Below are 21,658 nucleotides of genomic sequence, written 5' to 3'. Positions count from 1 at the left end.
AACTACTGAAAGCACACACACACAAGCACACATTTTCTCATTCCAGGCACAAAACCTCCAGCTTTGTTAAAGGGCTCCTGAAACGGTTCGGACAAATTTTGTAGACCTGTAGGGGTACAGCTTAAGTAGAACATTCACACCATAATTTAAGTGAAGCATTACATATTAATGGAGCTACAAGTGATTACAAGTTACCCTCCTCCCTAGCCATGCTTTTCCTCCTCAACTCGTTCACCGAGCGATCTGGGCTAAGCTCCACCTTCACTGGTTCTGCATCATGATGCGATGTCACATCGTCCACTTCCGGTTGTTTTGGAGCCCGCCCCCGCCCGCGCGAAACCTCTCCGCTAGCCGCTTGGCCATTGACCCCAAGCGAGAGCTATCGAAGCAGCGTGCTTTATGAGCATTCTGTCGTAGCGCCGAACGTGTCTGTTATTCCGGTAATCACACACTAGCTGAAGTTTCGATGGAATGGTGGAGGCATAAACTCAAGTTGATGAAGGAACTGTAGCGTAGACGTACGTGAGCTGCCTGATCGGTCTCCACGGTCCAGCCACCCGTTGGCGCAGAGCTTAACCAGCCAAAGAAAGCGCTAGTATTGCTCTAACCAAGTGTAAAGCATTTTAAACATTTACAAAAACAAAGTGCTAACAATTACACTCCTGCGAAAAATTTACACCAGCAGCAAAGAAGAATACATTTTGTTACTGCTACTGTGTGTGGTTGAGCTCTATGCCACCAGGTGGCTGCACCGTGCAGACCATTCACATTTGCGCTTCTGTTCATCCTGTGAAACGACACGCAAGGGGACACACCCTTGCGCTTGCGTTTACCCTAATACAGGACTCGCGAAACACTATTGCGTTAGTAATCTTCCGGTGTAAAGTGATGGCCGGAATCGCGCAAATCCTGATGCCGATCGGAGAGCGGCAGTCCGATGCGCTGCAGCCAGTTCGCTCGTCTACTGGCTTGCAGAGGGACAAAATGTCGCAGCTTCACATATTGCCAGTCACTATGTTTGCAGTCCACAACGCAATAAAAGTCAAATCATAGCGCTCACGAAAAGACAGACCGACACTGACACGGAGCTCTCGTCAAAGACAGAGCACGTTGTAACACTAGCAGACGACACTTGCTGTGTGCCGGAAGTGCTTAAGTGTACTGAAAAATTTTTCTTGCGCATTCCCTTTGTGTTACTTTCTTTTTATAAAAACAAATTGACTAAAATTCCAACTATTACGAAGATCATTTGTTTACCATAAAGTTGAAAAAATTATCGATCACACGCCCTGGTCAGCCAATCGGATAGCTCGCCCCACTGACGTCATATGGGTGATTTCCGTCATATGGGTAGGGGCGGCTTAAAATTCCGCCGAGCAGTGTGCTGCGATCGGCAGCGATGTGCATTTTTAAAACCTTATAATAAATTGCACGCTTTACGTGGAGCGCTTAGATGTGTCAATTAATGATCCGAAGGACCTACTCTAACGACTCAGTATGTTTGTAGAAAATCGTCAAAATCGTTTCAGGGTCCCTTTAAGCTTTAGGCACTAACTTGGCACCTGACACTTATTTATTGACTATGACAGAGCTCTCGTACAGGTCTATGTGTAGCCTGTCTCTTCCGCACTCAGAGGACTCTTTTGATTTGTTCCATTTCACACAGCTTCTACCATTAACAACTCTCAATTCCTACAAAGACAAAACAGTGCAAAATAAGGATGTACTCCCCCTGTGTTTGTCTTTCATCCCTGCAAGGTGTGTGATAAGAGCTCAAGTGGGCAAGCAAAAGCAAAGCAGAAGTGGATTGCTGTCAATCCTTTAAAGCTAGATCTCGGCTACAATATCACCACACCAGATCTGCCCCTATATCCACAAATTTGCTTTGTTGGTAAATTCTTTTACTCTTCCAAGCAAAGGGCAGGAAGAACAAGAACAACTTTATTGACTCAAATGTGAGTGGTGCATATGGGTGGAGCCCCTATTCCACGGCCCCACTGGCTTCTGCGGCTCGCCGGGCCTGGTCGAGGGTCGCCAGCTGGCTTCCCAAGTCCGGATCGGTGAGTCGCACCTCCCACGACCAGTTAGCGAGCGAGTCCGTAATTAGTGGCGAGATGGCGTGTGTTGGGCGCCTTGGGCATTCGTATGTGATGTGCTGGAGTGGTGTATCTTCACAATAGGGACAGTTGTCTTTGTGTCTGTTGGGGTACACCTTGTGTAGCCTATGTAAGTTAGGAAAGGTGTTTGTCTGTGGTTGGCACCAGTCCCTTGCCTGCGCAAAAGCAGGACCCCTCATCTTAAGCAGACAGACCACCTTGATAACACTTTTGGTGATTCCCAAGATAAAAGACTGATTTGAAAAATAGTCACTGACTCCAGTACTTAGGAGTAGATGCTGAAAGTGTACGAATGAAAAGGGTCGCTCGAAAATTACTGAGGAACATTATTCAAGTGTTACGACTACTTTAATTGGAAGGGCTACACTGCCTCTGTACAGCTGAATAAAGAAAGAGGGCGGTGCCAAATATTCCATGATATAGGAGCAACGCTGTAGATTTATCCTTGCAAAGAATAACTATTTATTGCACATTAAGATCTCAGCATACATGCACATTTGAAATCTCCCCTAACAGAAATGGCCACCATATTGCAGCAGGAAATTGTGTGGTGGCCTTGTGATCAAAACTTCTTGGCCACTGAAACACTCAACCAAAGTGCCAGTTGTGCTCACCAGGTGGCTGAGCAGCCCAGGGTGAACCGAATGAACTCGGCGGCACATTACTTCGCTGCTGTTGACCGGCAGGCCGGTGACCTTCTGGGTGAGGCATTGCGCCTCCAGAGTGAACCACGTCTCTACTCTCGTTTAGTGGAGGCGCGTCGTCCAGAGCCTTGCGCAGGTCCTCTTCAAACTCGCGTCCAGAGTCCGCACTGTGGCTGGGTGACGACACTTCGGTCATCCCTGCGAGTAGCAGTACCCATGTAGCTTGAACAGTGAGGACAAAACTCAGCAAGTAAAACTAGCGAGCTATTCAACAGGAATGTCCCAAATGTGGCTCTTCTGAGGCCTACTGTCCAGTACAATATAAACATGCAGTACCATTAGTTTTTGCTAAGCTAGGCAGTCTTCACAAACTTAAGCATCCGCCATTCTAAAAAAAACGGGGGGGGGGGGGCGGCGGGGGGAGGTATGTGCCAAAACCGCAATCTGATCGTGACGCGTGCCGTAGTGGAGGACTCCGGAAATTTTCATCACCTCGGGTTCTTGAACATGCACCCAAATCTAAGTACATAGGTCATCTGCCATTCTCAGAAACTAGACGAGCGTTTCTCAGCACGAAGGATAGGCAATCAAAAGGCAGACAATGGCACTGAAATTTAAAGCTCCTATTCCTTGCTGATGCTCTTGAACAATACAATGATTTCATACAATACAATACAATACAATACAATGAAGATGCCACCTGAGTCCAAGGACTTCGAGCCGCCACCTGGGGCCACCACAACAAAAACTGCCGGACTAGTCTTTAATAAAGTTTCTTCTTCTTCTTCTTCTTGTGGCTCTTTGGACATGTCTGTATGGCCACCACTCCTATACTTTATGCAAACCATACAGAATTAAAGATATAATGCCCCTGGAATGGCTGGTCAGTGTGTCAATTATATAAAGTTGACTGAATATTGTTGCACCTAAAAGATATGATATCTTTCCATTGGTTTCAGGACTAATGAAATCGAAACGTAATTGTGTTCAAGTACAGCACAAGTGAACTTGTCTTCATGAATTTGTACCAGATCTGAGCAAACAGATTTCAACAGCAAAACCAGTAGACGACAATGCCTAGTGTTAACAGATGTTGCAATTTGGTTTCACAGTACCACGCCATCCGAGGTATGAAAACGTCACAGCAAGCAAATGCTTCCAATTTCCCGTACAACTTACAAACTGGCACGATTGCTGTGCATTTGCGAACATTCAGCACTTAAACTTCGGTTTAGTATCTGAGGCTCTTGTTTCACGAATGATGCTCGTTTGCTCACCACAGCTGCTCTCCTTCAATTGCTCTTGCTAATACGATTCGTTTAGCTCACAAGCAAACGCCATTCCATGGAACAGCAAGAGAGTATTTCCTGCCTCATCTGTCATTTTGAAAAGCAGGCAACGCAACCAATTAAAAAACATTACAAAATGTTACGACCATTGGCTATTCAGTTATCACCATCCCTCCCTCCTTCCTCCCTAGTAAAGGCGTTACACAAAATTGAACAAGTCCCCTTCACACTACCGTTATGCAGCTGGAGCGGATGACGTGTGCCATGTCACGACTTTCCACTGCCTAAATAACTCCCCCGAACTTCGGTCAATAACGGGATTGAAAATCGCGACACGCAGGAAAGTCACATACTGCGTACAGCAAGATGCGTGGTATCCAAGAGCGAGTACGAAGTGATCAAGTTACACACGAGAACGTTACAACCGGCTATTCGCGCTGTTCAACCAGGCATTAAAGGCTGCCATTCATCAGCTAATGGTCACTTCGTGATCAATACGTGTCTTTTCAGTCCCTAGGTACCACGCCTAACGACTGAGAGCTCCGATCAAAGTCGGGACGAAGAATAACCAGCACGAAAGACTGCGCACACAGTGGGAATGCTACTTTTCAATGCCAAGCACTCCAAGCGTCCCGAAGATCCTCCATGGAACACTACCGGATCCACCCTTGATAACAGGACAAGTGCCGTGGACTCCGCAGAATGTCAAAATTAAAGACAAGTCATTCTTACCTACACGCCCAGCTTAATGCGCTCCGTGACGCTATCCTCACGAAACCAGCGGGACCATCAAGTCTAATAAATTTGAGGTGAAGCAAACGAACACCTCATTATCCATAAAAATTAAAAAAAAAACACCGAGTCTGACAGGAAGCACTTGCGAAAGCGTCACTTCCGACAACGTACGCTTTCTAAAAACGACGTTTAGCGGCGCTACAAAAGCGTTGAAAATGAGGCGTTTCATTTAATGTTTGTATAAGCTGCTAGTTCCTTTGTTCTTTTCCGGCTTCCGAGTTCGCATATTCAGTCGAAATCTACCGAACGCCGTCGTGTAAGATTTGGCGTGCATAAACCTACGATTACACGTAAACAGCCCTTGTGTTCATCGGGCGACGCTCCACGACTGGTTACGTCACAAAACCGTATGAAGCAGACGAACACCGCCTGCAGGCGCATGCATATACAGGGTCCTAAATATTTCGCTGCGCCTGTTCGAAAAATGATCTTGCGCTCACTGCCGCACAGTTCTTGCCCAAATTATAGTGAAAGATCTCATTTTGGAGTCTATGTCGTTTAGTACAACACTTGGCAGAGTTAATTGCCTGGTTTTCAAGAAAAAATTGCAAATTTACCTTTGCGTATAAAAATGCGGGCTGTTGCCGCGACCTCGCAAGCATACACTTGTTTCGCCGCCTGCCGGGAGCTGCAGAATACAGCGTTTTAAGGAGGGCAGATGCGTGTTGCCCGCTCCTAGAACATGCGACTGCCCTCCCTGAAACACTTCCTGCAGCTGCCGGCAGGCGACGACACAAGTTTATGCTTGTAAATTTTCACTTTTTACTTGAAAACCAGGCAGTTAACTCTGCCATGTGTTGCGCTTAACGACATAGACTCCAAAATTCGAACCTTCTGCAAAATTTTAGCAAGAACAGTGCAGTGGTCAGCGTAAAATGATTTTTTTTTAGAACAGGCGCAGCGAAATATTCAGGACCGTGTATTCAGACGGAGCAGGGTGATTAAAATTATTTGCTCAGGTCTACTACAAATGTTGTTTTGCTTAACCACTTCTGATTTTTTATGCTTTTTATGTTTTAATAATATGTATCCGACAAGGAAAATGTTTCGAATCAATTAATCTTATATATATAAATAAAGAATGAAGTACACTGATCCAGTGTTACTGTTATTAAAGTAATATTTCGCCTAAGTTAATGAACCATACTTGGCATTTTATGCCATCCATATATGTGCAGATATCGGGAAGAACGTGGAAAATAAAGAAAGAAACGCTGCTCCACACGTTACCTCAGAAACCGGTGCCTCTGCGCTTACCTGAAGTGGTCCTGCAACTTAGAACGACAGAAAGCTGAGCTAGTTGGCAAGGATTCATTATGCAAAAAAAGGTGAGGCGTGCAGACAGGACACAAGAGAAGTGGACGGGCATTCGTGTTGTCCACTTCTCTTCTCTTGTGTCCTGTCTGCACGCCTCACCTTTTTTGCATAATGGTCCTGCTGTATTTCTTTTTTACATCGATGGGCATTAACAACAATTCTCATAGACGAATATTCGAAATCTTCAAGGATCGAAGTCCCGAATATAATACGAATCGAGTAACCCTGACAATTCAATTCGAGTTACAAACTTCGCTTATTCCCACACTCATTTTTTTTTTTTTTTCACTGTGCAAACTAGCGCATACGGTACATACCACCCTTCTTCACTCTTTCCCCCCTTCTCTCGCATTCTCACCTTCGTAACACGATCCAGTGAGGACCCACGACTCTGTTAAAAAAAAAGATGAAGAAATAAATGTCTTATATATATATATAAGTGGTGATTGTGGGAAAAGAGACCTGGGAGAAAGTAAACGTGCAATTGTTTTACTATTTATCACTTTCTATGCAGGTTTCAAAATCATGTGTACACTTCTCGCTATCGAGGTATTTTTGTGATATAAAGCACATTTTAGAGGCGCACCAAAAAGAAATTAAAAAATTATTTTTATCTGTGTTACTAAATTATTCTTATACAATGCCAAAAATCCACTCTTACCGCGAGAATACAATTGGTAAACCAGAAAAGACGCAATAACCAAAGACGGGTGGCGACACCGTCTTGAAGTTCCTGCATCAGGTCGCCCTTACGTCACAGATTTTGACGGCGTCTGCTCCGACCGTGTTAAATTTTCATCGGTAGAAATGAACCACAATGCATTCTAGACCAGGGAAAGACTGAACTTAGGACGTTTCAATAAGTTTTCCAGAACCGCAACGCCCAAATGAGAAAATATATACTTTTAAATTTGTGGCGTCACACTGGCCCTGAGATTTCGGCGCAAAATTGGAAAATTACCATCCGGTGACTGCCGGTAGCGGAATATTCATTTAGGCTGTCAATCCTAATATAAATATTGTTCAAAACATCAAAATTTCAAGAACCGGAACTAATACTTCTACAACTCTGTAACTCAGCAAAGAAAATTGATATCACAATTCTGTAAACTGCACCTAACAATACAACTAAAGCGGACAAACGTGATATTTCATATACCGCTATGAAATATACCATTAATATGTGAACAGGACTTTTGCGAAACACTCATAAACGCTGTAACCAATTCACATAAGCTGTAAATTCACATACCAAATCTGTCCGCTTTAGATACTAACAGATTCAGTTCACATGAAAGCAATTACTGTTTTTGAAGAAAAGTTCTGCATTTGTAAACTTGGTGCTTATATCTTTTTTTTTTTTACCTATACCAATTTTTGGTAATTCTAATAAATTCCAACCCTAAATAAAAAATTTTCTTGCAACAGTCACTAGTCACTAGAACTTAACTTTCTCTCTTAAATATGACACATTTCATTCATATTGGTCTGATAGTTACTTCTTAAAAACGTTTCTGCGTTTTACGTGCATTTGAATCGGCGCTATAGGAGTAGGCCCCGAGCTTAAGCTCCAGTTCAAGGGCTAAACTTCTCATTAAAATACATAATTAAAACAATCCTTGTTAAAACAAAACTATAACAAGAATGTTTGGTAGCTCTCTATGCTGCGGTTGACGTCTTTTAAACAAATTAAGATGTAAAGGTATACACGTCATTGAAAAAAATTAACTTTTCAGAAGGCTTATGAAAGGGAGGGCGTTATTGTAGGTTTGACACCACTAAAAGAGGTCACGTAAAGATTGAGAAATACTGAACTAGACTGATGTATATAGCGTTTCTCATATGTGTCCCTTTAAATAGCGCAGCCAAAGTTAGCATAGACAGTCTGTCGTGCGCACAAAAGAACTCAAGACGAATTTGGATTCTAAGCCTACACAGAGTGTGTAGCTGACTATATAGTTCTGGGCTATGCCGTAGGTAAACGTGTAAAAAAGCGCAAATTCAGAGAGCACGGCAGCACATGTAGTGAAAGGTCAAACGGCACTGTCTTCGTCCTTGACTTGTTGTTTTTGACCTTTCGCTGTCACATGTCTGATTAACACTTTGCCTTCGTCCTTTTCTGCGCGCTGAACTTGCCCTTTTTACAAGATAATACAATATGTCAAGCCAGCTAGGACCTTCCACTGTCTGTGCTTTTATACCTCGTTGCGCAGGCTGAGCTGTTTGCGTCTGCAACGACCTTTATATAGCCCGCCGCGGTTTCTTAGAGGCTATGATGTTGCGCTGCTAAGCACGAGGACGCGAGAGCAAATCCTGACCGCGGGAGCCGCATCACGGTGGGGGCGAAGTGCAAAAGCGCTCGTGTCCCGTCAATTGGGGGGCACGTTAAATATCCCCTGGTGGTCGAAATTAATCTGGAGTCCCCCGTGCAGTACGGCGTGCCTCATAATCAAATGGTGGTTTTGGCACCGAAAAAAAAAACACACAACCTCTTGTATAACAGAAATGACGAGGAACAACGGCCCTACTATTATAGCAGCAATCCGATTCCGTTAAAACCATGCTGTACATGTCTACGTTAGAGCTATACAGCTAGCTCCGACAAGCGCGGATATTTCTGAACAAATATTAAATTATGGAGACAAACGCCTCTAAACTGCACAGTGAGTTATGAGCGACGCCGTATATCATGGAGGGCTTCAGATTATTCTTGATCATCTGGGAATCTTTAATGTGCATCCAATGCATCACAGAATCACAGAACCGCATATAGACCTCTGGTTTATGATATCATGTCTCTGCTTGCTGAGGCGTCTCAATACTGCCATACCATTGTGCTGCAATGGATTCCTAGCCATTGTGGAATGGCTGGAAAAGAACAGGCTGACGCGGAAACAAAAAAGGCGCACACTGACGGAAACACTTTAAAAAATAATTTTTCCCCTGTATGGAGCAGGGAAGAAGAAGAAGCCGAGGAGTGCGGATGTTTTCATGTCGGCTCCGGCTTTCTCAAATGTTATCGCATATTTCTCTGTGATTAGCGACCTAAAGTTTTCACCAAACGATTCTTGAAGTTCTCCGGACTCTGTGGACACCTCGCTTTCAGGTGGGACTTTCCATTTTCCTGGGAACGCACCTTTTCTCCACCCGCCACGTCGCCGCCGCGCTAAGCCTATATATCTGGCCGGTCGTTCAGCCTCCGACTGCACCGGCTGGGTCTCGGCGGCGTGTCGCGCCTCGGCGCGCGGCGTTTACATCCTCCACCAGAGTGATCCCGCACCTTTGCCTTCGCTATGGAGATCCAGGTCGCCGGCCAGGATATTTCGCCAGAAGAAATGACCGCCCAGTCTGGCTGGCTCACTACACGATCCCGCCACTCAAAACGCGGCACGGACAACTTGACCCCGACAGATGAATCATGTCAAGCCCCAAGTAGCCGGCCCCGCTCTCGGGCGAGGCAGCCCGTTAAAGCTCAAGTTTTGAAGGCGGGCTGCATGCCGCCGCTTCCGACGGAGGATATTAAGATTGTCATCCGCCCCAAGGGCGCCCTTCATATAGCCAAGATCGGCAGTCCCGTGGTAACCACCGCCATTCTCCAAGCAGCCAACCTCACAGACGAAGAAAGCTCAGAAGACACTGTCTGCCCGAATACGCAACAAAACATCGTTGTCGTCAGCACACCTCACCCGGACCATGCAGACCGGTACGCTCGCATCCGCTCTATCCATGTGAACGGCGTCAACCACGAGGTCAATGCATACGAAACCGCAGCTGAGCACACGACAAAGGGGGTCATCCGTGGGATCCCACTCACGGAGACTCCCCAGCAGATCCACAACAAAATTGTCACTGCCCGAAAACCGACAGCCTTGGCAGCCAAGCGCATCGCATCTACTACAACAGTGATCATCGCTTTTGACGGACTGGATGTGCCTTACCAGGTCCGCTACGGCTCCACGTTACTCCCATGTTCGCTATATCGGAAGCAAATTGACATTTGTTACCAGTGTGGCCGCCTCGGACACCGTATGGACGTTTGTCCCTACCCAAATAACAAGATATGCCGGGGCTGCGGTGTCCGCAACCCCCCCGCCGACCATAACTATAACCCTAAGTGCTCGCTCTGTGGGGGTCCCCATCTCACCGCGGACAAAAGCTGTGCCGCTCGATATAAAACCCCGTACGTCACCCGCAAGCGTATCGGAGAACGACGAACAACCAGCCAAGCCACCTATAAACAAGCCGGCCCCTCCACCCTCAAAACCAGAACCAGGCCACGCTCCCGCACACCGTCAAGGGGGAGCCGTTCCCGCTCCAGAACTCCATCTCGATCCAGGCAACAACGCTCAAGGTCCCGGTCTGCATCGGCTTCACGCATCTCATCTACCAACAACAGCAAGGTGAGCTTCGCAGACGCTCTCATGGGCACCTCGCGAGAGGGTCGTAAGATCGCCAACACACAAGTCACCTACCCTCCTCTTTCACCAGAAAACCCAGAAATAGCTCAGCTTAAGCGCGAGAACGCCATCCTACGCGATCTCCTAACTAAACTCTCGCAGGAGGTTAGAGACCTAAAACAGTCCCAAACACCAGCCCCTACACCTATCGCACAGAACGTCCCTGCCCCTAGCCAGGAGGCCCCCTCGACTCCCGCCCCCAAGAAGAGAGCCCTGCAAGATGGAGCCACGGGCCAGGTCCGCTCTGAAGTTAAAGACATGCTCATCTCACTTCAAACAACTATTAGCACTTTCCAACATGCACTGGACTCCATTCAGCAAGCCTTCATTGGTATTGTCCAACGCGTGACCAACCTGGAAACTCATATTCTCACGCCTCCTAGCCATGCCGCCCCCGTCTGCGACCCTTCCGGGACGCCGATGGCGACATCCACCATCTCCCATCATGGCTCACACTAATCAAGACGCCCTCATTTGGCAGTGGAACTGCCGAGGCTTTCACCATAAACAACCGGTACTCAATCAATACCTACGCCAACATACCCGCCGCCCGGATGCTATCCTACTTCAAGAAACCAATAACGCCCCGACCACGCTCCCCGGTTATCAAACCTTTCATACCACCCACCCTCTTCGCCGGGTCTCCACCCTAGTACGGCGTCGTATTCCTGTTATTGAACATGATCTCAATAGTCCTCACATCGAACATCTATTCCTCGAATTAATTTCCAATCGTAAACGGAAAGAATGCATCTTCCTTCTGAACATTTACAATAGCCCCAAGGATAAAGCAAGGTGTCGCTTCCTCACCCTCTTTAAGAAGGCTCTTCACGTAGCTGGAACGCACCCCCTACTCATTGGCGGTGATTTCAACCTCGCCCATACAGGCTGGGGCTACGTTCGCACGGAAGCTGCAGCTCGCAACCTCTGGCAAGATTACCACGACTTAGGCCTTACGCTCATCACGGATCCCTCCTTTCCTACACGCCTCGGTTCTTCCACTACCCGGGACTCTACCCCCGACCTCACCTTCATCAAACATATCAATGCACACTGGACCAATACCCAGCAAGACCTGGGCAGCGACCATTATATCCTTGCTCTCTCTTTACCCCAACTCACTGCCGCCCCTGCCCCCACTAAAGAATTCACCATTACCGACTGGGATGTTTTTCGAAAAATACGCATAGGTTCTACCTCAGCAGAAGGCATTACCGACATTAACACCTGGATGCAAGCGCTACGCACTGATGTTCAAACGGCCACTCGGGTGGTAACTACAGATGCCTCAGTTGAACGCATGGATAGCCGCCTCGCCCATCTTCTGGAGGCTAAAGCCTCCATCCTGGCTCGATGGAAGGGGCAGCGCCTAAACCGTCGCCTCAGAAGTAAGATTTCCAAACTGAACACAGCCATCGAGGAGCATTGTCAAACCCTCAGCCGGCAACAATGGACTGAGCTGTGTAACACGGTGGATGGACAACTTCATCGCCCTTCCTCGTGGAAACTCCTCAAACATCTGCTTGATAATACCACCACACGCACCACCCAACAGGATCGGCTGCAGAAGCTCCTTTATACGGAGACCCTTAAGCAAGGTCCACAACAGGTGCTTGACTACCTCTGCACCAGATATATCTCCAGGGGACAAGTCAGTCCACACAGCAATTACATCGGTAGCCCCAACCCTACACTAGACGCCGATTTCAGCGTATCTGAAATACATGCCGCTCTACGCAAGCTTAACGGTCGTTCTGCTCCAGGGCCAGACGGGGTCACTAACAAAAGCCTTCGCAATCTCGATGACGAGTCCGTGTCCCATCTGACTGACTACATCAACGACTGCTGGCGCAGTGGTGCCCTTCCAGCCGCATGGAAGTCTACCAACGTTATCCTAATCCCCAAGCCTGGCAAACCATCTAGGCTCAATAACTTAAGGCCCATCTCCCTCACTTCATGCGTAGGCAAGGTGATGGAACACGCCTTCTTAGCACGCATCAACAGTCACCTCGAGGACAACTCTCTCTATCCCCACACCATCATTGGATTTCGCCCTCACCTTTCTACTCAAGACGCTATGTTGCAGCTCAAACATCAAGTGCTAAACGATCGTTCCCGTAACATGAAAGCCATTCTCGGACTCGACCTCACTCAAGCCTTTGATAACATTTCCCATGCAGCTATCCTTGACCAGGTCTCCAACCTCCACCTGGGAGAGCGAGCCTACAATAACATCCGTGACTTTCTCTCCAATCGCACGGCTACCCTCTCGGCCGGGGATTTACGATCAGACCAGCTTCCCCTTGGCAGCAAAGGCACCCCGCAAGGTTCAGTTATCTCTCCCATGCTCTTTAACTTAGTCATGATTGGCCTTGCCAAGCAACTACAGCAAGTCGACAATATCAACCATACCATCTACGACGACGACATCACCATCTGGTCGTACCGAGGCAGTGATGGTCAAGTGGAATCAGCCCTCCAAACGGCGATTGACACGGTTGAAGCCTATCTCCAAGGGACCGGACTGCGTTGTTCGCCGGCTAAATCGGAGCTTCTGCTATACAAGCCGATTCAGCGGGGTCGCCCTCCCAAACACCAATCTAATCACCGACCCTGTGACACCATCACCCTACGCCTTCAAGATGGCAGTCCTATCCCACAAGTCCCTAGTATCCGGGTTCTCGGTCTCACCATCTCTACCAACGGCTCCAACGCCTTGGCTCTCAACAAGATCTGTGCCCAATCTCAAAACACCCTATGACTTCTTAAACGTATATCTAACCGACGCGGAGGACTCAAAGAAGAAAGCCTTCTCCAACTCGTCCAATCCTTTGTCATATGCCACATTAACTACGTTGCTGCGTACCTCAACTGGTACCGGGCTGAGCAAAACAAGCTCGACACCCTCATACGAGGGGTCTACAAGCAAGCACTTGGTCTCCCGCATCGCACCAGCACTGAACTCTTCAACCAACTGGGAGTTCACAACAACCTTTCCGAACTCATTGAAGCCCAACAACGCTCTCAGCTTGAACGGCTCACCCTTACTGAAACGGGGCGCTTTATTCTGTCCACGCTTGGCTTCACCTACCATCAGCAACAGGGCCCCAAACAACCGATCCTGAACGACATCCGTAGCTGGATCTACATAGACCCTATCCCTAGAAATATGCACCCTGAATATAACAGGGCCCGGCGCTAAGCTCGGGCCGGAGCTATCATAAAAGCCCTTGCCCACGTACCTGGCGTCACATTTGTTGATGCAGCCCAATACTCCCATGGCACACGATTTGTGGCCGTCGCCACACGCGATGGAGTCCTACACCACGCCTGCAGCGTCACTACCCCCCCCTGCGGAGACGGCTGAAGAAGTGGCCATCGCCCTGGCCACTTTAGATCCCACCTGTCACACCATAGTGTGTGACTCTCGCTCAGCCGTTACTAACTTCAGCAAAGGCCGTATTTCTCCCCAAGCTCTTCGCATCCTCTGCCAGGCACCACACTCTAAAGACAGCATAATCTCCCTAACATGGATCCCGGCCCATGCCGGCCCTGTCCACCCACACCTCCCCAATCTCAACGAGGTCACCCACTCCATTGCGCGAGGCCTAGTCAACCGCGCCGGAGTCACTGGAGATGAGTTGGGCCCCAGGGACAGTCTGACAACTTTCAACGATCTCGTTAAGGCATTTTACCTCAGTCGCCGAATCTTCCCCCCGCCTCACCCAAAGTTCAGCCGGGCGCAGGCTACCACCCTGCGTCTACTACAAACAAACACGTACCCTTCACCCGCCCGCCTCAACCTTATATTTCCGGACGTCTACACTACCCCCAACTGCCGGTGCTGTGGAATTCACCCGGCTACACTTCCGCATATGCTATGGGAGTGCCCAGCACAGTACACTCAGACTAACACCACGACTCTCTCGTCGAGGTTGCATGAGGCTCTGCGGAGCTCCGCCCTCGACGACCAAACCTGGGCGACCCAGCACGCCCGCGAGGCGGCGGCGAGGCAAGCCCTCGACGTCCCTTCGTGGGAGGCTTAGGCCCGGCCATCATAAAGTGCTGGTTCTACAATAAAAGTTTATTCCTCCTCCTCCTCCCCTGTATGACATCAACGCTTTTTTCCATAACTCTATCAAAACATATATGGCACCACAATGGGATAACCCCTAACATCAGCAAGAGCGCCTCCATAGACTTGACGCTGATTTTCGATTCCGGCTTCCACTTCGGTTGCGGAGAGGCCAGGAAACACTCATCCATCGATTACGGCTGGGTGTGGCGTACACTCACCGATATTTTCACAAGACTGGACAAGCACGGGTCCCTGACTGTAGCGTTTGCCACACTCCCGAGACAATAGCTCACGTACTTTGCGTGTGCCCTCAATATGCGGCCACCCGCCGTTGTTGCTCAGTGGCTATGGTGTTGGGCTGCTGAGCACGAGATCGCGGGATCGAATCCCGGCCACGGCAGCCGAATTTCGATGGGGGCGAAATGCGAAAACACCCGTGTACTTAGATTTAGGTGCACGTTAAAGAACCCCAGGTGGTCGAAATTTCCGGAGTCCTCCACTACGGCGTGCCTCATAATGAGAAAGTGGTTCTGGCACGTAAAACCCCATAATATAATTTTTTTTAATTTTTTCAATATGCGGCCGAACACAGAACACTCAAGTCTAGTGTTGACTGCTTAGACTCCCGCCCCTTTTCGGAAGAAAATATTTTGGGTTCGTGGAGAAGAGTTGACTGTGCCCAACGTGCCATAAAGTCACGTTTGAACTTTCTACGTGAGACTGGTTTAAACGATCGCCTCTAGAACCTGTGAGATGTGCAGACAATGCGAAATGTGTTTTCGCGATAGCTTTTTGTGTGGGCAAGATTACTCTTGCGTGTATTGTGTCTACAGCGAGCATACGAATATTGGACAACGTGTATATAAAAAAAAAATTATGGGGTTTTACGTGCCAAAACCACTTTCTGATTATGAGGCACGCCGTAGTGGAGGACTCCGGGAATTTCGACCACCTGGGGTTCCTTAACGTGCACCTAAATCTAAGTACACGGGAACGTGTATATAGTAGCTCATTGTACCACAACATAATCAACTGCCACCTACTTTTCCCTGTATTTCCCACTTCCCCTCTCCCCAGTGAGGAGTACCAGGCTAGAAACACGCTCTCCAGACCGACCTCTCCTACTTTCTCTTCATTAAAATCTACTCCTCATCCTCAATGCACGGTACGCCGTACGTGAGCGTTTTTGCACTCCGCCTCCACTGGAATACGGATGCCGCGGCCTCCTACTCAACAACACAACGCCATATATATCCACCGAGTCGCCGCGGCCGAGTCCTGAACAAATATAATTTAACCATTCGTCCAACGGAGATCAGGATGCTCGTTCACCATGTTTGAGAGTAGTAGGTCCACCATACACGCTCTGTCAGGATTCAATGGCATCTATGCGTCAAATCTGAGCTCCGAACTTAGAAGAGTGGTCTGAGAACCATTATGTGCACTACCACGACGAAGAACTACGAAATAAATGGGATGGTTGTTCCTCGAGCAGCATATCGGTATAACGATGCAATTAAGGCGCTATTACAAGCCTATCTCACGCGTGATGCCTATGCTTATACATCAGAATACAGTGGGGGCAAAGACTAGAAAGCGACGAAGAGATCTAAGGGACAATACATGAGCGACAAAGCAAAATAATATTAGCACGTCACATCCACGTTATAAGAGCTACTCATGGAAATATAGCTGATGGTGGCAAATACTTTCGCACCCTCTATGTTGTAGCTCATCACAGCGCCGCTCCGCCAAGGTGCGCTGAGGGTAGAGTTGGCGCTGGGCAGGGCAGCAGACGACGTCCGAGCGCGAGCAGACGACGCCGCCTCTGTCTCAAAACTCGTTCCCACGTTGGTGGAATGTAGCCCTCGCCATTCGTGCCGGAGAAAATGTATTACACGAGGGCCGAATTACGCGGAAAAGTACTGCCCGTGGAAATGAAAACGACCGCCTACGGCTTGTCTCGAGCTGGCTTCAGCGCCTTTCGCGTTGAGCTGCACTTTTCGCTGCGCCCTTGCTTTGGGAAAATGTATTTGAACATATGCCTGCGCGAACGCGACGGTGAGCAGCTGCACATTTGCCGCCTCAGCGCGCTATAACGCAAAGGAAAAAAAAAAACGACCAAGCAGCACACGCGCGTAGTTCAAATTAACCGACGCCCGTCGAGCTAGCGCCCAATCCTCCAGCTTTTAACGCGACAGTGTTAAGGGCCCCGTATCGCAGCAAACCCGGCGACGGCGTCGCGCGTCCAGCGTCAACCATCTTCTCGCAAAAAAATATACCGAACCACGCGTACCCAACCACACAGGCCCTCCTAGTAGCGCAGAGACGTTACTGAAATAATTGAATTTCTGAAAGTATGATGCGTCAAAAAAATCGTAAAATACGAATTACACTCAACCTACAGACATGATACCTTGGTATTGCAGTTTGAATATACGAGAAAGCATAATTCTGTTATGCGTAAACTCAAACACAAACCCTTTTCCAGCGTTTCTGCCATTCATAGAGTGGCGCACCCGGTTCCTTGCAACACCTGGCGCTCGCCTCCGGGCATCCGCGGCCCATGCAAGAGGTCGCGTTTCTACCAGAAAGCTCGCCTGCCTTTATAACGTTCGCCGCTAGCGTTTGGCGGTGAACTTTACAGTTACATAAGCTGCAGTTGCCGGGAAGCGTGAGAAGCACTCAGGGATCTTTGAATGCGATCGCGTTCCACTCTAAAAGGCGAAGCGTCCTCCAAATGTTTGCTTATACCAATTCTTTATATATATCGCGCTTCATGGCTGCTCTAGAAAGTAAATAGTGCTGCCAAAACTTAATGTGTGGGTGTCGGTAGAAGTGGAACGTTGATTGAAACGCCCCTCCCTATATGTACCATTAATTAAGATGCGCTTGCCTGATTAATGAAAGAAAGCGTGGGACCGACAAAAAAGATATCCCTACATTTACGCTCGTTCCTTTTGTTGAGTGTTTGGATGAACGGTTCGATGTTCAGTCATTTGCATTAATAATTGCCCAATGTTTCATATAGCGAACATCATCTCCAAGTAGTGGAGGCGTCCTCTCTCGAAAATACACGTATGGAGTCTAGACCGCAGAAAAATTGCTGCGATTATTTATATAACTCACAGATACTGCACCCTAAGATATTATTCTAGCTTATTTTCGTTTTCTTTTCTTTGCAAGCGCTATATACGATATTTTATTTGAAATAATGTGACACGTCATTTTCCTGATCTCCAGTTTAATTTATACGCTGCAAACGCGGGTCTTAACGACAATGGCGATATACGTAAAGCTTGTGCGACTTTGCGACAGCGCAGCGTTGGTGCATGACATGCATGTAAGCGACGTGCGCTGCATAACAATGCATTATTGTAACAGAAGCACCCCAACGTCCACTGGATGCAGGATCACGGTCACAACCATTACAATACAGCCTACAAGATCACCCACTCTCCGGCTTCTCCTGACAGCCCACCTACTTCTCTCCCCTCCGACCCGCGCTCCATCATCGTAGCCCGGAAATCTCACCTCCGACTCGACACACGAGCTCCATTCCCCACGTGTCTCTGCTACATTCATCGTAATCTAACTCGGGTGAAGGAAGTCTCTCTCCGGAGACTTCGGGCTGGGGTGGCCCTTACCCGTTCCGTAACATGAACCTAGGACCCAGCATTTGGACACCCTGCAGTGAAGTGTCCGAAATGCTCTGACCCCGCTTCTACAGCGAATGCTCGCCATGTGCTGTGGCTGCGTCCAGGGACAAAGATCCCAAGAGAAAAAGTGCTTCGAAGTGTCGCCATATACGGACAGACCAGCCCACTGCCTATGATCGGTTAATTATGCACGATAAGTTACACAGGATGCTTGTGCAGCTTCGCGAAGAAGCACTGCACGTGTTTATTTATCAATAACGTGCTCTATAGTAAACCGCTCGATAAAAAATATATAATAGAAACAACTTAATATCACTTTCGATTCAGAAATGTACTTACGCTTTCTCTCTTTTTTTTTCTTTTCACGTAACTACTTCATTCTCGCATGGTTTAAAGTCATCGCTTTCTTTCATTTACTCTTCCGGAACTCCATTCAGAAATGTTCGCATTTCCGTTCAGTAGTTTAGAAAAGAACTCTAAGATTGGTTGGGACGCTCGAGAAGCAGCCTGAGAGCCGATAGCACCGAGCAGCGCATTTGACACCCCTTCGCCATGGGACAGGCGATTTACACCGATATGGGTATATGCAGTTTCCCAAACTGCGGAAGATGGCGGACTCTTAACCTTGCCTATAGGCAGCGATGTTATTTTATAGACTTTCGTTTATTTGCTTAATTTACACCATTTAGTATTACCTTATTTTTGCTATTATATATGTTATTTTCTTTCTGAGAAGCCCGTATGGTTTCCCTTTGTAGTTTCATCCTACAGTCAGGTGAATGACAATTTCCTATCTCTTTCTTGAACAATCTCGCGGGCTTGCGCAGAACTTATTTACCAGTATGTTATTTTACACCCTTCTTGTATACCAGAAGGTGCAAATAATTTTACCGTACGCCTCCATTTGAGAGCCAGCTAGGGTGGCCGCGTTTCCGAGACCACTGGTCGAGGTGGTCCATTTGCTTAAGGGTGATTTTCAGCGTGAAATGACACGAAAAGAATCCAGAACAACGCAAGAACATTAGGGCCAGATAATGTGTTGTCAGGTCGATCGATGCGTAGGCATTGTATGTATATATATATATATAGTTTGCTCCAGTAGACTTGTAAAGGGACGAAAGGACGGACCCGAAGGACGGGGGGAAAAAGGAGAGAGAGAGACACGTCCCTTTCGCTCGTTCGTTTCTTGTTTTTGTTTTTTTGCGCTATAAGTAAATATTACTGCTAGTACACCAACAGGACCGCTTTGAAGACTTCCTTAATTTCATTTCTAGTTGCCTCGACGGGCTTCGCCTAACCTGACCTAACCCGACATGACCTGCGTTCCCTAGTGGCTTATCGTCAGCCTTGATTGAAGAACTATATTGGTATCGCTTTTGGATTCAGTTTCAGGAGATGCCCCGCTAGCGTATCGTGCCCACTGTGGAGCAGGCAGTCGATGACGACGCATAGAAGTAAGCTGTGTACGAGTTGATCATGCATTTTTTTTAAAGTTTTACAGAATGTTTTTAGAAATCACCTGCGGATAACGTAATTCTAGTCCTTGAGCTGGATTATTCAGAGGGACGGACATTACTTTCTTTTTTTTAACAAAGCGCTCTTTTATGTATTGAAGCAGAAAAGTAACTGAAACGCCCATGTACTTCGTCCCACATTCTTTGAAACAATATCTCGAAACTGGTGTCATCCTAGAAATTAATTATAAGTGGATACGCCTTGCAAGCTCGCCCGCTACAATTCGTAGATTGCAACTTGTGCTGTAAAGTAATTAATTAAGAAGTTAATTAGTGACGTTTTGTTTCGATTCTTCGTGATAATAATGTCCGCCTCCTCGATTAATGCAGCTCAAGGCCAAGAATTATGTGATCTCACAGGCAGCCTTTAAAAATTATCTTAAACTTAAAGATGACCCCACCGTATGACTCAGTCACTGCTACTCGCCATGGTCAAAACTAGCGATTATTTTGCCTGTAGCGCTAATCTGAACACTAGCAACCACTGTGGGTATCCTAATTGTCCCGATCACTTTAGGCGCAACTACATGGAGTACATACCGGCTGTCTCAGCTAACGTGGACCAAGGTTAAAAAAAGAAAACGAAAGAAAAGAAACAAGAGCTCTGGAAAAATCATACCAACTGAATATTAGCGGTAGTCGTGTATACTTACAGCTATTATATTTTTTCATCACTAAATATTAATTGTTTTATTTGGTCAACTCTTTAATTATTGCTTGAATGTACATGTCAATTATAGATTTGTAGAGCGCCTCAAATAACTTCGGAATCAAGCAGTCCTTTTTTTTTTGTTCGCTAAAGTTTCCCTGGTTGTTTTTGACGAGAGAAAAAAAAACAAGCCCGCGAAATACGAAAAATAAAAACCGTGATGGGGCGCATGGGCGACTCCTATATTATGCTGCACTCAAGCTTGCAATGGGTCAACAAGCACAGCCACCGCCAGACTGTGAAAATGTATTCTCTCTCTCTCTCTCTCTCTCGTTTGAATGAGTTTACCCGAAGCAGAAACTTATCAGGTCATTTTTATCCAACGGACAAATGACTGTAGCAGTCAACGCCTTCCATCGTTCTCGCGCGCTTCACCGTTTCCTAAAAGCCTTTTCCTCGTCCTTCGCAGTCTCGGACGCTTTATCGCTTCGGCAGCGCTCTGCCAGTAGCACACATTCGTGCCGTTATGCGACACAGGCCGAACGCCCAGATATGCCCGCAACCGGCGTAATCCCGTGGCCACAGTCGGGAGGGTGGCCGTGCTTATTGTTCACCCATTGCACGCTTGAGCGCAACACCACAGCAGTCGCGCAACACACGATTCTAAGACCTGGGATTTTCGGTATTCACAGGTCTGACGAACGAACACTGCAGGACTTATAATTGTATCTTGAACCGCGTTTTTCTTTCTTTAATCTCATTTTTTGTTGAACAGCTTGGTTAAAGTTAGCTGAGACACCCTGTATACTTACGATGTATATTCGGTGTTGCGTGTGCACTCGGCAGTGAGGCGTACATCTTACGCTCGTTATGGCAGCGCTGTAGCCCTGGCCGAAATACATATTGCGTGATGTTGCCGATTAAGTCAATGTCTACAGTTCAGCCAGCATGGAAGCGCCGGTCATTGAGTATCTCACTACCATACCGTGACTATGATTCCTTGGCTATGACGTTCAGCTGCTGAGCTCGAGGTCTTGCGTTCGATCCCGGCCGTGAAGGTCGCATGCGGATGGTAACGGAATGCAAGAACGAGAACGCGCATGCACTTGGGTTTAGTAGGTGCGCACTGAACGACCCCA

General features: G+C 47.5%; 1 protein-coding gene across 6 annotated transcripts in view; it reads right to left on the bottom strand.

The window, feature by feature from the left end:
* The window catches only part of Arfip (ADP ribosylation factor interacting protein arfaptin), a 42,538-nt gene extending 25,908 nt beyond the window's left edge, over positions 1-16,630 (bottom strand). For 2 of the 6 annotated variants that reach the window (XM_050184217.3, XM_050184219.3), the window contains exons 1-3: positions 16,415-16,629; positions 6,521-6,553; positions 2,732-2,959 (exon numbers count right to left, since the gene is read on the bottom strand). In XM_050184217.3, the coding sequence (XP_050040174.1) occupies positions 2,732-2,959; positions 6,521-6,553; positions 16,415-16,433 (280 nt within the window). In that variant the 5' untranslated portion in view covers positions 16,434-16,629. Of the gene's footprint in view, positions 1-2,731; positions 2,960-4,639; positions 4,738-4,782; positions 4,927-6,520; positions 6,554-16,414 lie in introns of those variants that run through there. The other 4 variants (XM_050184218.3, XM_050184221.3, XM_050184220.3 and 1 more) reach the window with 4 other exon arrangements.
* Positions 16,631-21,658: the final 5,028 nt, after the last annotated feature.

The sequence above is a fragment of the Dermacentor andersoni genome, chromosome 4, assembly GCF_023375885.2.
Source record: "Dermacentor andersoni chromosome 4, qqDerAnde1_hic_scaffold, whole genome shotgun sequence".
NCBI lineage: Eukaryota > Metazoa > Arthropoda > Arachnida > Ixodida > Ixodidae > Dermacentor > Dermacentor andersoni.
Note: the sequence above shows the minus strand (reverse complement) of the source record. Positions and strands in the feature narration are given on the sequence as shown.